Raw genomic sequence first — 17,609 nt, forward strand, 5'->3', positions numbered from 1 at the left:
TCACGGCATGGCGTTATATAATTCTGTAGACTTGTAGATTACAACCGTCAGTCCTTTGTGCGATTGGAGGATAGTATCAATACATTTGGCGGTATATGATAGGAAAAGAAGAGACCGCGAGGTCGTTCCTATAAAAAAAAAAATTGAATGGAATTGCGGGTTCTAATTAAGCTCCCGATGTTGCAGAGTGGGCGCTGTGAGCAACGCTCTATAGGGGAGGGCTCTGAATTAATTTTATCCTCCTCGGTTTCTCTAACGTACACCCAAAGCACGGAATAAGGCCTTCCTTTTTTTTCTTTATTATTTTTTTATTTTTATAATTCCTGGCCGCCGCGGCCTAGCAATAACTTCTTAACTTAACAATAACTTCTTTCCCATTAGCAGGACTCCATAGCCACGGTTGATCTGCTGGTCTGCCCTATACATATTTTCATATAGCCCCTGTGTTAGCGATATATATAAATTGGTACAAGCGTCTTGCAACGTAGTGTTCAGCTATTATGCAACATCAGTATTCGAAAACGCGCATATGCAGGATTCCGCAACATCCGCGTCTGCCAAGCTAAATAGTTGGGATGTTTGTACAATGTATACAAACAACTCTATGTGTATCTGTCTGCGCGCTCTACAAGCGATGCGTGTTCCCTTTTTCCAACGCGCTAAAAACGCGCGTGTCCGAAGCCGGACGACTCACTCTCAGTCTCGTTTCAAATTTACTTCACTAAGTGGAACGTACTCGAAAAAATGTTCCACTTACTGCTAAGTGGACCCGCTCGCCGTGCTTGCTTTTAGTGACTTTGGCGCTGTGCTGCCAAGCCTGAGGGTGCGGGTTCAAATCCCAGCCGCGGCGGTTGACTTCCGGTGCGGGCGAAATGCAGGAACGTGCGCGTAAGCTGCGTTGGGTGCCCGTTAGAGAACCCCCGGTGGGCGAAATTAATGAGGAGTCCCCCACTACGGCGTGTATAAAAATCGTGCTTTTGTTTTGGCACTTAAAACCGCAGTATCTAATCTGCTACTAACCAACGTGGAACGAGATTAAGAGTGTGGAACAGGATCCGCTCACGTTGACCGTTCTTGCAGGAACCTATCAGCTCGGCGTTCCGCGTAGCAACCGTTTTGTAGTGGAAAGAGAGAAACAAGGGATGCGGCGGCCAACTGCGTGTCCGCTTACATCACACGTCGCGGTAGTCGCCGAGCAGACGGGAGACGCTTGTTGCGAAACCGATCTTCGCAAACGGGGCGACCGAATCTGACGCTGCGAACGGCGCCAGAGAACACGAGCGCGGAGACGGAGACGATCACAAGGACGCCTTGTGATCCAGTAGTGCGTAGGGAATGAAGCCTGTGACATTCCGCTGCAGGTAAATTGGGCCCCCCCTGTATACACAACGTGGCTCCATTTCAGTTCGGCGCGCTGATCACTGCTGCACGCAACCGCTTTGGCGAGGTTATTACCATGTTTGGCTGGATGTTTGTTGACAAAGTAATTGTTTTACAGCGAAACATTTAGCCTCTGGTTGGTCAGGATATTTCGTGGCGTGCTCACCCGAAACACAGCAGCTAGAAAAGGGGCCTTTGAGTTTCCGCGTAACGAAATCGTGTTTTCTTGTATATTCGCATTACAATCCGATGCTGTCACGTCTGCAGGCTGTGTGTAAGTCGTACTTTACAAATTTTCTGACGTGGTTTACATTGAGAAATTCGATTACTTCAATAATGCACTTGTGCCAGGTAGAGGGCCCACAATGATGAGGTCTTATCAACCCCACCAGAAGGCGAGTGCTAGTTCAGGTTTAAATTTAGGTTTAAAGAAACATGTGCGCTCCAAGCGGTTGCCAGACAACCTGACTTGTTTTTTTTTTACTTTTCTTTTTGGGAATCTTAAATCGGGCGAAGCGCGGGAAGTGGTTGTATTAGTGCGTCCGTCGAGCTTACCTCCGCTCACCCTCTCCCTTTCGCTCCGCGATATCACAAGTCGGATCGCGCTTGGTCATCTGCTTCGGTTGTCGTCCCAAGTATGAAGATGGAAACATAAGACAGAGAAGCTCGATCAAGCGTGCAACGAACGGAAGACGCAGGGAAACAGGTCAACCAACAGGTCAACCAAGCATTAGACAAAGATGGCTAAATCGGAGCATCGCATGTGTTGCGTGGCTCTGTGGTATTCGAACACCGGGAATTCCAGTTCTGGGAAGTTTTTGAGGTTTCCTAATGACAGCAGGTAAGCACAAGTAATTCACTTTATTTTCTGAACAGGTATTCGTTTTGCGATGTGTAAACCAGCTACGTGCAAGCGTGAGTGAACTTCAGAAGAGTATAGGCTTGGGCTGGTTGGTAATACATACTTACACTAGGAGCATAGCGCGGGAACGACGATCGAAAAAGACTAGACAGGACAAGCGCTAACTTTCAACACAACGTTTATTGCGGAAGAGGAGCATATATACGCAACTGATTCTGCTAAGGGAAAGAAGGACATAAAAGGCTTAACAAAAACGCCACATGCCGTCATGCCATGAATTCACGCTCTGTAGTTGATAATGCCACAGACGCACTGCTGACGCATAGATCACTTGTTCGTGCAATTTCAGATGCTTCCTTGATTTCTCTTGTCACATCTTTGCGGTGCCGGTACAAAGTGACAAGTCGGTCATTTCATACATATAGATAAGTCGGACATATATATATACATATATATATATATATATATATATATATACATATATATATATATATATATATATATATATATATATATATATATATATATATATATATATATATATATATATATATATATATATAATGTAATATAGGAGGTTGGCCATTTTAATTGGTGCCGGCTACTTCTCATTGCGTGGCAAAAATATATATATATATATATATATATATATATATATATATATATATATATATATATATATATATATATATATATATATATATATATATATATATATATATCACAGGACTTGTAAGCAAATGTGGCACAAATATATCCTTAAGACCGCCAGTCAGCATTAACACAAGGAACCCACAGAATATAAACATGTATGCAGTTGCCTAAGTAAACACAAGTACTACTGCTTATTTATTAAATGTGAAACATTCCGGCAGCCAGAATGCAGCTTTCAAGATAAGACAGCACATTCGAATATACTCGGCTCTAATTGTACGCTTTGTTTTACCTCAGGTCTTGCGGCAACTCCGAATGGATTGCACCCATAAACCAATACCACGCCGTTCGCGCTCACCTTATGACGCTCCATATTACTTATGATTCAAGCCATGAGCCGGAAACTTGGATTCTCTGATAACATCACGGGACAATCAAATAGGAGAGGCAGAAAAGTCGCATATTATTATTATTTGTTTTGAACACATATACACATATACAGAGGTATTAGGAAAGGGAAAGCGAGGAGCAGGCTGGCAACTGCCACCGCAAGGGGCACAACGCCTGCCTACTCTTCTGAAGGGAGGTGACAGCAACACAGAAATAGAAGATAGGAAGGAGGGGAGGAAAAAGGAAAGAGGAAAGGAGAGCAACAGGACACTGCAACCGGACAAATCTAAAGACTAAAGTAGAACTCTGCAGCCAAAATTAAAGTGACGCCGCGTCGAACAGCCTCCACAATTATCAACCGCATCCATGGCTAGTTCGCTATGCGGCTAATTGTGTTCTCCACGATGAGACGCCAAGTAAAGCTGCTGTGAACCGCTAGTGGGTTCACAATATACACTGCAAGGTGGTTGAACTCGCCACCTCCCATCTTCGAAGGAAGAAGCGTTAGGGTACAGTACTGATCACACACAGTAGAATGTTCAATGTTCATGCTACAAACGTGAACCTAAGTTAGTTCGTTCTATAAAGGTTAGTAGGGCGCGATGGGCCTGATCACGTTTAGATGCACAATGCTCGCTTTAGATACACGCATATGCTCACACACACGTACACCATGCAGAGTAAACGTATTCGAAAGTATGAACTGGCGATTAACACAAAACGAAGGTGAACTCCTATATTCTTCCACCAGGGGGTGCCAAGTGTTTCGCACGCAGCCCGAGAACCCGTGGTGCCAATCTCGAGCTTGACGCACCAGCTAAAGTCTGTCCACCTCGATATCCAGACATACGTTCTTCCAGAACGCGTTCCAGTCGGTGTCGGGAGCCGTGCCTCCAAACTCCTTCGGAAGAGCGCCCGCAGGAATATCGTCCTGAAGATTCTCCAAGTGCTTCCCGTGGAAGCGGGCCTGCGTTGGAGCAAGCGGGAAGTTAGCCCCAGAGGCCCCCGACATAGAATTCTGAAGCGAAAGTGTCCCCTCGGTTATGTGTTCTCGACCCAAGTACATTCCGGGTCCGCGCTCCTCGTCAGCGCCGTTTTTCTATGCAGTGAATGTTCCTGGTCGTCGAGCCCTCGGTTAATTCATTATACCTCACCATTTGCTAGCTTCCGATTTAGCTCAGCTGGTAGAACGGCTGAACCGGAAAGACGAAGGCGAGCGACTAAATTCCCGGATCAGGACAAATTTTCCTTAAGCTGTAACGTTTTCTTTCCAGGTTCTGGCACCTTCCATCCGAGGCGACGCTAATTAAGGTTGCACGGGATGTCAACATATGTATGCTTCATCCAGATAGATGCTAGCTTTTCCTCTCATGAAGTTCTACCTATATCAAACAAGATATTTTTTTTGGTACTCGCAAAAAAATAAAGAAGAAAACTTGGATTTTATTGTGTTTATGGTTAATTTTTTTTTCGTTATAAGATTTATATAGTCCGTGATATTTGTGTCATAGGTCGCCTTCAGCTGGAAAGAAATGAGTCAACGGAGTCTGGATGGATCGCAACTCGCATCTATTGTAAATCAGTGCTATGAAAGCGTTAGTACACCCGACTGCAGAGCGATATCCAGTTAGGGTTTGACAAATCTCGGCTCTCCGGCAAGCCTTCTTCTTTCTGTCTTTTGTTTTCGAGTAAAGGTGACCTTTGCGCGAAGCCAGTGCGTGCCCCTTGTGTAGGACTACGCAAAAAAAAAGAAAACATTGTGAAACTGGTATGGCCGGCTAAGGGCGGTGACGTCCTTGCATAACTGGGTCCGGCCACGAGCTAACGCAAAGAAGACCACTCCCAAGCATTTCCTGTGAACCCCTTTATAATGAGTCACACTTAGTTTGATCACACTTCCTTTCATTGTCATCTCCAAATAGTTATCTCAGCCACGCGGTGGCGACGCCATCTAACGCCGCCACCGCGAAGCCTGCGCCTGGCCTCCGAGATGCATGGCGCGCTAGTGCGTGCGACCGCCGAGAAACGCGTCGCACGGAAACCATGCTCCTCTCTCGCGCTTCCTTTTAGACATGCTGCGCCATCTAGTAGCACTGCCTAGAAGTCCGTACTTGGCCTCTGAGACGGGAGGCGTGGCGCGCCGGTGCCTGCTAACGCTGAAAAGTGTTCCCTCGCTTGCCGCACACTCATTGGCACACATTCAACGTATCAAGTTGGCGAAACGTTCATTGAAGGGCATCACGTACCCAGCACAATTCGTGGCGCAGCTCGCTAAAGCGTTGACGTGAAACACGTACATTGAAAAGTGGCACACACCCAGCGCATTTGTGGCGCTGCCTGCTGATGCATCGGGTTGCTGTCCTTGAGAAACTCTGGTGATGTGGGTTCGACTTCCCTCAGCATCGGAGAAATTTAAGGGATCTTCTTCGTCATTGTAGAGATGGCACATTTCCAGGGGTAAATACCTAGCTACCCAAGTTGGCTGCAAAGATGTTTATTGGAGAACAGCACGGACCGAGTGATGCATAACCAGTGCTCCAAGTAGGCGTCATAGAGTTTCTTCGGACAGCGGTATACCACCTACCCAGTCCCGCATTTACAGTGACCAGTGTCGGCGTGTAAGAGATGTCTGATGGTTGGTTTCGAACCCTGTTGCCTCAGCACAGCAGCCCGATGCGCCTCCAATTCGACCATGCATGGACTACCCAGTGAGCCACGTAGGTGGGGTAACGGCTACATACATGCATACGTATGCCCGGATAGACAACTTAAGCCTAGGCATGTGCACCAGAGCCCGTGCCATTGGCTATCTGAACATTCTCGGACAATCCCCCCGAACGGGCCCGTGCAACTGGGAAGTGGCCGAATGTGCAAGTAAATGTATGGATAGTTGGGCAAGTTGGCAATGCATTATAAGAAAAACTTGGAGCGTTATAAGGACACAGGACGTGTAAAAGGAACACACACCACACGCGCTCTCAGCGTGTTTGGTGTGTGTTTCTTTTTCTACGTCGTGTGTTTTTATAGCGCTTTAAGTTTTTGTAAGAATATAAAAGTGCAGAATAAGAGGCAGGAAAGGACGAAGTTGACAACAAAAGCAGCCGAATGTAGAAGAAATCAAGTGAACAGAATGGGATCATGCATTGATCGAGGTGCATTGCGCTGCAAAGGAGTGAAAAAGATTGTCGGCAACAAAAAATTGAAATCGGCTGCAGAAGCAGCCGAGTGCGAAGAAACAAGTTAGACGGACGAAATTGTATCAAAGCGTACACTAGGTGAGAAGCGTAGAGCTACGTCAAAATGGAAAAGTGAACTGAATGCGTTTCAGTAAATATCAGATAGCTCCACTTATCCGCGATTCTCACATACGCGTGAAATGTGGCGATTATTATTTTTTTTCTATGGTTATACGCCTGTTGATTCACTATAACGAAAAGGCTTACCTTTTTGACATTTTCCTCCTCCAGGAATGGTTTCACTAGCATGAACGCTGCCTCAAAGGCTGCGGGCTCCCTGACATTGTGAACTTCGCTTGTTAGAATGGGCATACATTTCTGCAAAATGAATTAAATAAATACATTCATAGCGACAGGGAACTATTCTTTATTTTCCTGTCAAGCAACACGTGCGCCTAAAACAATACTTGGAGTTACAGACACTATTTGCCCCTAAATGTTTTTGTTATTTCTTTTGTCGAACCCGCATGGGCATGTTGCTTCACAGTGACATCCAATAATTATTCAGAAATGACCTCTCTTTCTTTCAGCGCCGTTAAAATATCGGCATCTGATTTTTCAAAGTCAAATGATGGCCTTTCAAGGATGATGATGATGATGAGGATGATGATGATGATGATGATGATGATGAGGAGGAGGAGGAGGAGGAGGAGGAGGAGGAGGAGGAGGAGGAGGAGGAGGAGGAGGAGGATTTCAACATTTTAAACTGCTGGTCTTTTTGTTTGTAATCAAATGCACTCAAACAGTAATTTCGTTTCTTGCTACGCGTGATTGCTTTTTTAATTAAAAAATAAAGCGCGATTTAATATCCCTGGTATATTTCCAATTCCACGAGACTAACATAGTAAGCTTAGCTTGAGCAAGCACTGACAGAACATTTTTGTCTCGTTTTTATTTCTTTTTTTATTGTATGGTATTTATGAGATGATGTCGCATTTAATTGATGCTGGCTACTCCTTTTCACATAGGAATTTTAAAAAAGGAATAAATCGTGAAAAGAATAGCAGAACCATAACAACACAAATTACGGTAACCTAAGTACACTAATGTCACAGTATAACTGAAAGACCACTCCAAGTCATAGAAACACAAAGTCCAGTCACGTAAGTAGGCTAATGCCACACTAAAACTGAAAGCCAACTCAGAAACACAGCAACACAAAGTCCGGTCACTTAGCTATAGACTAAAATAAGGGCACATGAGAAATCAGGGATTAAATTCTTATGAAGTTACGAAAAAAAACGGGCATTGGATTGGCCAAAGTCGGGTAAAAGAAAAAGATTACATGTGCTATTGCATTTAAGCGCTCTACTCAATACTTGCCGAGAATATTGCTCGCTTCTAGAAATCTTTGAAGGGTCGCCAGTAACTGCCACTAAATCAAGTGCTAAGCGTTGTCTGTGTGTACCGTGTCGAGGACATACTAGCAGAAGATGCTGTACATCTTCATCAACGTGGTCACAAGTGCATTCCGCACTATCAGCTTTTGAAATGTTATGTAGAAAGTGCTTTGTGTACGCGGCACCGAGCCGCAGACGGTGAATCAGCGTTTCAAAGGCTCTGGTTGCACTTAATGTGGACGGGATTTTAAATTGAAGTGATGGGTCAATTTGAAATAAACCTGAGGGTTTACAATTCTGATCAAACCATGTCACTTTGCAACCATGGGCTGATATCTGTCTTAGTATGTGGCGCAATTTGCCTATATCACGTGGCTGTCGACCCAGTAATTACGCTGTGAATCTTCAGTTAACAACGACTTACATTACACTGTGGAAAGTAAATGTTATAAAGCCAAGAAAAAAAAACGAAAAACTTATACTTTTACCAGCAGCAAATTTTTCTCAAAGGAAGAACAGACACTTTGATTTTAACAACGAGTTTTGTTTTCTTTTTCATACTGAAAAGCACTTTCTTGTTGCGTTTTTAAACAAAATTGGTCAAATGCATTACGGTAAAAATTCCGTCCATACAGTGATCCAAATGAGATTTCTTCCTTTCGTTACGAACAACTAACATTTCTTGTGCAGCTGCACCAGCAATGTAAGTATAGAGGCAGATAAATTTCATATGCGTTAAGCAATCGGCCTTCGTTTGTGAAAAAAATACAGCTGCTCTCCGGGTGAGTCGTGGCCCTCAGAGCACATCTTAGTGGCACGTCTCATATACACTGGCATAACTGACGCTTAGATGCGTTGCGCATAGTGCTGGCCGTCTCGTCACATCTCGCATGTTCTACATGTAGCTTGCCTATATTTGTAGTTGTATGGTATGTTACAGCATTTGGCTCTTTCGTAGTGCACGAAAGTTGAAGTGATGAGGGGACTAAGAGTTGCTTCCACAAAGAACTACACAACGTAAAAATGTTTTTCTTTCTTTTCTTTTCCTTTTTTTTTGCCAAGTGGCGAGAAAGCCATGAGGAGAAGACGCTAGGAAAAATACGAAAGTGCGCGGCGCGGCTCCGGACATGAGTGAAACCCAATCTGGCAGTCTAGTGGCACCAGATACTACACTGACGCTTGCAGTCGCTGTGCTGCCGAAAGCCGAGTTCATTAAACACTCGACGAGACAAGAGTGCCGAGCCGACACTTCCAAGACAACTGGAAGTGTCGGCAGAGCGGGTTCCCCTGCGTTTCCAAGAGAAAAAGTTGACAGCTTTTGACGACGCGGTCGTTGTGTTAATTGCCTTCAACGCCGCTGCACCGGGTTGAATGGTGTGCTCTTGAGTCGTTAATGATATAGCGTGACCGCCATTTCTTCTCTCGGTGACGCTCTCCTTCTTTCACGTCCGATGCCGCCCTGCACTCGGTGCGTGTTTTGAACGGGTCGCATAAAAGGTGCCATATAATTACTGATTTGTGGCGTGTTCGAGGAAATGAGCCTTCGGCTACATATAAGATTAAAAACAGAAATGTGACCCGAGTACCCCTATAATATTTCCGTATGCGTTTCCGTATTTGTCTACTCCTACATACATCTAGGTCACAACATTTTCACCACTGATTTGGTCAACACTGAGTCTATTTTATTTATTTATTTATTTATTTATTTATTTATTTATTTATTTATTTATTTGTACACATAAAGACATTCACATGGAATAGGAAAAGACCTAGTTAAGCAACAGCCACCAGGTGGGCCACAACGCCTATTAGCTCTAGAAGTGAAAATGTACATAGAAAAAGAATAGTCAATGAAGCACAGAAGAGACATTGTTTTGTGGCAACAACATATTGTGTACCGAGCCAGATCAGTAACCCCACGGCTAGTTTGCTAGCAAGCATTGGAGAAGCTCGTGTATTCGCGGCACACCGATCGTGCGAAAGTATATGCTATTTATCAAGTGGGGTTCATTTATAAGGCTGCCGCGCAATTCACATATAATCGAATTCTTCGATGCGTTTAGAAATGACGGCCTTGATAAAGCGAGGAAGGAAAAAGTGCATTTTATCATGCCCCCCCCCCCCCCCCCCTTCCCACCCAACTCTGCAACGCCACGATTCAGGGAATCGGAGGACGAAGCAATATCTGCATAGACCTTACGTCAAGCCTGCATATGGGAGCACAGATAGGCGAGATGGGCTCCGTCGGAAAGCATATCATCCACTTCAGACGAAAACAGTACCCACTGTGGTTCTTTATCTGAGGCACTACACATGTGTGCATGGACATATTTCTGTGTTAATAAAACATCGCCCCGTAAAGTAGTTCGCACTCTGTCGGTGCACACATGCGCGCATCCAGACGAAAACAATACCGGCTACATATCTATACCAGAGCTAATAGACTACCTATCTACACGCACAGCTGGCGTAACTCGACATCCAATAAAGCAGCACGTAATCACCTCGTCGGGAATTATATAACCTACTCCCATCCAAAAGCAAAAGATGCTGGTGGCGGTTCCCTTTTCGAGGCCGTATGATACTGGACGGTGAAATAAGAGAAATATAAATTTTCCGTTGGGCTAGTGGCAGAAGTGGGGATAACATTACATATCAATTGCAGATACACACACAAAAAAAGATTGGTTAATGGCAATAAACGAACATGTCCATTCCAGACAAAGCATTCCAATTTTCAATTGTTAGGGTAGAATAGCCGTGTTTTTAGGTGTCGCTTTTGGCTTGAAGCGTTACGAAGTTCAGGCTGTGAGAGCTACGAGTCCGGGAAAGTTCAGTGAGTTTAATGCATTATATTTTTTTTGCATGCAATACACATGAACACATGGACTCATGCTTTCCTTTACAAGATATACTTTGAAAAAAAAATTATTTGCGCTGTCTTATCAAATTACTTTTCTAAAAAAACATAAAAGCTGCTCTCGGCGTGAGTAGAGGCTTCGTAAGTCAGACAAGATGCAAAAAAAGAAACGCAGGTGGCGATACCGCCTTGAAATTCCCGCACCAACTCACCATGACGTCATAGATTTTGACAGCGCCTTCTCACGCAAATTTAATTATGTTATTGTTAAACGTGGATCACATTATATCTTAAAGCAACCAAAGACCGAACTTGAAGAGTTAAAAAAGCGTTTTAGAACGGCTCAAGTATGAAAACGAAAATTCCTTTTGAAATCTGTTACGTCACACTGACGTACCGGCGTGGGGTCTTCCGCGCGATATTCAAGGAATGAAGCCCTGACGTGCTTATAGGAGGGCATGAAAGAAGAAACACACGCCTTTGTCATCTATGTGCTTAACAAGTAAGTACGTAATTTTGTCATACCGACAAGGCCGAACGTCCACGCTTTGACGTTCTTTATTATCTAATCGTTAACCTTTTCCCACGAAATGAACAAAACTAGAGTTCTGAGAGAATGCCTTATTACCTCTGAACTGATTTGGTGTTTCTGTTAAGGACCCAATTATGCTACTCTTTTATCGTGAATTCCATTATACTACAAATGCTTCACGACATTGTTCAGTGTTGTTTATCAATATGAAGTTGTATATCCTTATATCATGTTATAATAGGATGATGCAAGTTCCCTTTATCATGTTTCCATTTGGAGATAAATTAAAGCATTGTACTAGAATAAAGGATCCGATATAGCCATATAGTCTAAAAATCGAGATCTACGCCTGATTCAGCTCTCTAAATGTAGACATTTCAATCTAAAGTACAGGTTACTTCTATTAATTTCTAAACATGCAAGCAAGCACGGGATCCCAATATACCGAGTGCTGCATAAAATAGCCACACAACTCGCACAGGCCCGGCTCTATACAATGTTCTCAGATCCGGGAGTCTTGGTTGCAAAGTAGCAGAAGTATCTAAAGAAAAATTTCACGCCATCTACGCTCAGCAGGGTACCATACAAAGTCAAGGCGGCAGAATACCACGCTCTCCAAGGGTCGTACCTGCATGTAATGCAGCAGACTTTTGGTGAGGCCGAGCTCGACATGCCGCACGCTCACTAAGGAATAGCCGTCTAAGTCGTTCACCATGGAAACTCCCAGTGTCTGTGCTTCGGGGCACATTGACAAGTGCTCGAGGCAGAATATCATCGCTTGGTATAGCTGCAGGCAGCTCATCTCGGGTGGGTTCCATTTTCCTGTAGTTACAAAACCAGTATAATTAGTACAGAGTGAACGCAAATTTGTTTGAAGTTCGAAAGATCAGCCTAGGTCACAACGACTTGCGCTTAGTTTAAGAGTAAAAATAGAATGGATGAGAGTGAATATGGGTGCGAAAGGCTATGTGCATGACTACATCAGCTGAACAATGCCACCAAGTTTGTATGAAACCTCCAAACCAACCCTTAGATTCAAGCTGTTGCACATTTTGCCTTAGCTTACCCAATAAACGGTCCTCTTGTACGCGCCCAGTGTCGCTATTTCCCCCTTTTCCTTTCTCCGTTTTATTGCTCCCCGCAGAGAGTGAGATTAAGTTTTTGTGAAGCAGCACTTAACTGAATAGCAGCAAGCTCATTGGCTCAAAAACAAAGTAGGTTTAGAGGTGTGATAAGTATTTAGACTCCTTTGGCTTCTGTAGGGCTACGCCGATTTCCGTCCTTTGTTATAAATAACTTTCGCGAACCTTCATTACATCGTATATTTTAAGATCATGGAGTATTTTGGGCGCTACTTCGGTTTAAGCCCTCCCCCCTTATCGAATACGTATATTCTTTATTGACGAGGTCCGAAATGAGGTTGAGCAGAAACCGACCACCACGTGCCTGGTCTGAGCCAAAGAATGCGTCACATCAAATCTGCATAAAGGAATACAGACCATTGCAAACAATTGTGGTAACTTCCCTTTCTCATCTTTGAAACGCGATCTCTGCGAGGTAAACTTTCGATGATGAACTATTGTGCAGGTAATGATTCGTGAATTACAAGAATGACAGACAACTTAACTGGTGCAACACTATCACTGCCGAGTGGTATTTCACCCTAAAATAAAAACCACTTTTCAATATAAAGACCACCTGAAAATAAAAAGGTAACAGCGCGCTTGCCCACTAATCTGTAGTAGGTTATATGCATCTGGAAGCTCGGTAGAGTCATCCACCATAACGACACCATCGTTTCCAGTAAAGATGGCACGACGTACCTACGGAACTAAAATAATTCTAAAGTATTCATACACACGTATCTAAACTTGGTCCCACGGCAAGCAACAATATCAACGCAGAGATGCCCATGCCTATGACGTTAAAGGGGCGGAATGAATGGCTCATGCTATAATAGAATTGACGTAGAGTGATTATAATAAGCCAGTCAGTCTTACCAAATCTACTGAACATAATTGGCCTGCCGTGCATGTTCCTTTGCGGCAGTATCGTGAAGATATCTTGGGCTACTTCTCGCAGTTTTTCAGGTTCCTTGAGTCCTTCGAAGAGCTTCGGTGCGGAGGTCCTGAGTCCGCAGTATCTCTTGAGAACGACCAGAGCCTCACGGGCGTCGTATTTGCAAAACCGCAGGAAGCGCAGCAAGTCGGTCGAGTTAGTGGGGGCATTGACGACCGGTTCACCTGCGTAGCAATGAGGACCAGGATGATTCACGATATAGCTTATCGCTCTGGGTGCACTAACGAAATCGATGGACCATTTATTTATCTTTCGTCTGCTCCTTTAATTGATCAATTGACTAATTAATTGAACTACTGTTTTATCACACAAAGCAATTCACCTATACTCATCTAAACCTATCAGAATACGACTACCGTAGCTGGAAATCCAACCATCGACGTCGTGCTCAGAGTAGATTATCGTAGCCGCGGGTGTGTTTTCTCACAACGGTTTACCGCCGTCTACCATAAACATCGAAAACGGAACTCAGCTCTGCGTGCTATCTTGTCTGTATTCGTGCATGCGTGCTTTGAAAGAGGGAGCCGTAGTCCTAAAGAATAGGAGGCTTTAGGAATAGAGTATCTGAGTTGATTAGCGAATCCAAGAACCTAATCTCCGCTCGTGTAGTTGTGTACTGTTATCGCATACTTTTGCACGCATTTGTGATAGCATGTCGTAAATTGATGTCCATATATTTCTAAAGCTCCCTAATCCATGTTTCCAAACTTCATCAAAACCTGTGAGAGTTCTGTGGGAAGTACTGCTACCAACCAGTCCACATAACTATGATGCATGTGCTCTAGTAACGGTGACGGAGCACTTGCTGGTAATGCTGAAAGAGAGAAATGGGAGATGAAAAGCAGGGAGGTTAACCAGATTAACTGTCCGGTTGGCAGATCAGCACTGGGGTATGGGGTAAAGATAGAGAAGATGAGAAGAAAATAAAGTATATGAAGAGAATCGGTCCGTACGAAACATATTGAAGACAACTAGCAACTGGAACGAGGACACTCGGACAGAAGGCGCGCAGTCGTCTCTTTGCAACCACATATTTCCCATTCTGCACTTCTGGCCTTTCCAATGCGAAAGAAGCGTTCATTAGAAAACGCTACTCCAAGACATACACGACAAACGAGAGTTATCTCCCATCACGGTAAATAAAAGAAAAATCACAAGGCGATGCATTTGAAACTGCAGCACGCGGCTTCACAGAACGAAACGCCCAGCCGGAAAATGAGCTGCAGTAAGATCGGGTCGTTCAGCAAAGCCTTATTGCATTGGAAGAATTGTCTCTGAAAGAATTGCGTGGCGCTTTTAGCAAAGTTCTATAGGAATTGCGCCAACGAAATGGTCAGAAGTTAGAAACTCCTGATCTTTCCAAATAAAGATAATGGCATAAGCTTAAGCGATAGCCTTTATAGCGATAATAGTTTCTTTAAAGAACGCTCGGATAACACAAGCATCCGAGAGAAAGGGTGACGTGGCGTGGCAGCGACGTCCTCACGCAACACCTGGCGCTAATGCGGCAGCAGCTGTTCCCTTTCGCCCGCTCTGTTCCGTCGGGGGGAGCACTTCATGTGGCGTCGCGACCAATAGGAATTTAGGTGCCGTTTCGCTGCTACAGACGCGACCTTTCGCTCAATGGGTCATTTGATGCTATCGCATCAAAAATAAAGGAGCCAGGGACCGAACAATTTATTGCGTCAAATCCACTCGATTGTAAGTAACGACAGATGGGTATAAAATTAAACGAAGAAGTCCCCTCAAGTTTTGAAAGCGAAACCACAATGTTGAGTTTCCAGCAAAGCGAACACGGAGATCTCACGCGCATGCCACGCTATCTACGTGTTGTGCCTGTTCTTGCAACAACCACTGCATTCGAGGAGACTGTTTCCAAGAAGGAACCTGTCTAGACACGGATCTAGAGCTGAGGAACGTCCAGCCACGACCTTGACAGTACAATGACGTATATGATATGATAAAGGGTGAGATAAGAAGGACACGCGAACGTTAAGCAGAGACGTGTACCAGAGAACACAATGCGTCGAATCCCGACACGAGAAACGATTAGCGACAATATGTTGTTATAACAAAATGGACTAGCATACAAAGCCGCAGATCACAGGAAGACGGATACCTTGAAATGATCAAGAGATGTCGAACAAGAAGTGTCGCTGGAGCCAATATTTCCACAGCGAGACTTCGTCAGGGGGCCCTGAAAGCCGAAACGTTGAATCCGACGACATTTCTTGTCAAACTATATACTGTTGATCAAAATAAACGAGCATCACTCCCGAGCCATAGCAAAGAAAAGTGCCTATTTACGCCTTACCTTCCAATAGTCTTCTCAGCTCGGCGAGGGACTCTTCGGCGACGCTATCGAGGATAACGTCGCCCGTTTGCCACGGTGGGTACCTTTCGAAGCCGGGCTCCATCACAACTTTGCTCCGCAAAAGCTCAACTGCAAAGCCACAACTGCACAACCGACGCAGGTTGGCAGCGCGCCACAGGGAAAGTGGGTTTTTTTAACGAGGCTACCGAGAACCAATGCGCCGTCAACAGCTTGTCGAAGGCGACCGGAGCGCGCGGCGAGCATACACACTGTTTTTCAATACAGGGCATACGCCGAAGAAAAGCACCGTACATACATACGATGCACTGTCAAGGTTGCGACGCCTTACCGTACGAACGCCCAGCAGCCACGGTCGATGCCCTCCGCATCAGCGGCTAGGCCCGTCGCAGTGGGCAATTTCAAGCAATACATATTGCAGCGTCTGCCCACAAACGGAAAGTCATTAGATGCGTGGCATAACGTGGGATGTCCTCGCAGCCTTCTCCTCATGGTGAGGCCATGCATGTTGGATGAAGAGCTATTTATCCTTTGCGTGTTTTATTGAATGCATGGGCCTGTGGTTTTACAAGTGTGGAGCCGACGTTTGTCGTATGACGTTTCTGCGTAATTGCGGAGAGTATGGTCTTGTCATCAAATAAACGTTTGCGTTTTGAAGACAAGGTCTTCCTTGATGATATTATACGGATCTGCTGTATCTGGCTATCTGTTTACGTAACCTCTTAACAAAAGGGGCAATGCCGGCTCTTTGTCGTAGCAAGTCGCGAAAGGTATCAAGATGTATCAAGGACACAAGAAGCGGACATTATATCAGTATAAGTAAAATTAACGGTACTGGGCATTATTAGCGCCAATTAGTCGAGAATTAGCCACGTTGCACCATAGAGTGCACTATCTCTGGGATCGACTCAACTGACCTCTTGGTCAAGAAGGGAGCCATTTCACTCTAAGCGAAGCTGTAGCACACCGCACAGGGTTAGACAAGGGTAAATGCATGTATTTTCATTATTTGGTAATGGCAGTGACGATAGCTTTTTGATTACTGTATTTACATTGAATGGTTGAGTTACAACCTTAGACAGATTCTTGGTCAAAGTTCAATCTATACACCACTATTTGTGAGTATTTGAGTGGCTTGGATTGTTGCGGTACCTTAAACCAAAGTTTTCTAACAAAAACCAAGTTAACCATTTTTTTGTCAGGTTTCGAAATGTCCACATTGAAGTCTCCAACGATGATCACAGGGGTTGTTTCATCACGGATAAACCATGCAAAGTGCGTGGTCATGACCTTCTCGATATCACACTTGGGTGTGCCTGGACAAATGCACAGTGGATATCACAATTGCGTCTTTCGTTTGTACGGCACAGACATCCAACATCACAGTCGCTGGCATTGTCCTCTTGCGAGTCAAGAGGACAAATGTACATACTTGTAGCCATGAACCGTACGGGGCTAAGCCATTGTATTTGCAAACTTAAAATTAAAATTAAAGAAATAACGCAGCAGGCCGAGGTATATGCGGAGGGAACTTACAACAGCCAACTGGAACTGGAAGTGGAGCCAACTGGAACTGAACGAAAGAAAGTATGGAAGAAAGAGAACGTAACGTTTGTGCCTTAATTTGATATTTAATTGCCCTATAATTATGAGTACCGAGTAGAAGACGTACAAAGCATCATTCTACGGCATTGATTTAACCTCTCTAGAGTCTGTAATGACGTGGTATAAAATTCCGTAACTTCGACACATTTATCAGCAGTCCATCACAATCGTGACTGAGGGGGATAAAGAAATTAACTGAGTGAATATGAAAAGTGCGCTCCAGTTACCGATGATTGCAGAAGGAGCTCCAGATCATTCGCAGCCTTTTGCGCCAAGAAACGTTGCTGTGTCAAGGGTGGATATCGGCGAATAATTTTTTGTAGCATAAGTCTAACA

At 44.4% G+C, this 17,609-nt stretch overlaps 1 protein-coding gene across 1 annotated transcript; it reads right to left on the reverse strand.

The window, feature by feature from the left end:
• Nucleotides 1-2,994: 2,994 nt before the first annotated feature.
• Nucleotides 2,995-17,551, reverse strand: LOC135916055 (alpha-tocopherol transfer protein-like). Its single transcript, XM_065449299.2, has 6 exons — nt 17,501-17,551; nt 15,651-15,793; nt 13,258-13,500; nt 11,886-12,079; nt 6,730-6,840; nt 2,995-4,253 (listed from the first exon to the last, which is right to left on the reverse strand). The coding sequence occupies exons 1-6, from the start codon at nt 17,527-17,529 to the stop codon at nt 4,104-4,106; spliced, it is 870 nt and encodes a 289-aa protein (XP_065305371.2). The 5' UTR covers nt 17,530-17,551; the 3' UTR covers nt 2,995-4,103.
• Nucleotides 17,552-17,609: the final 58 nt, after the last annotated feature.

This window comes from Dermacentor albipictus, chromosome 4 (genome assembly GCF_038994185.2).
Source record: "Dermacentor albipictus isolate Rhodes 1998 colony chromosome 4, USDA_Dalb.pri_finalv2, whole genome shotgun sequence".
In the NCBI taxonomy this organism is placed as follows: Eukaryota; Metazoa; Arthropoda; class Arachnida; order Ixodida; family Ixodidae; genus Dermacentor; species Dermacentor albipictus.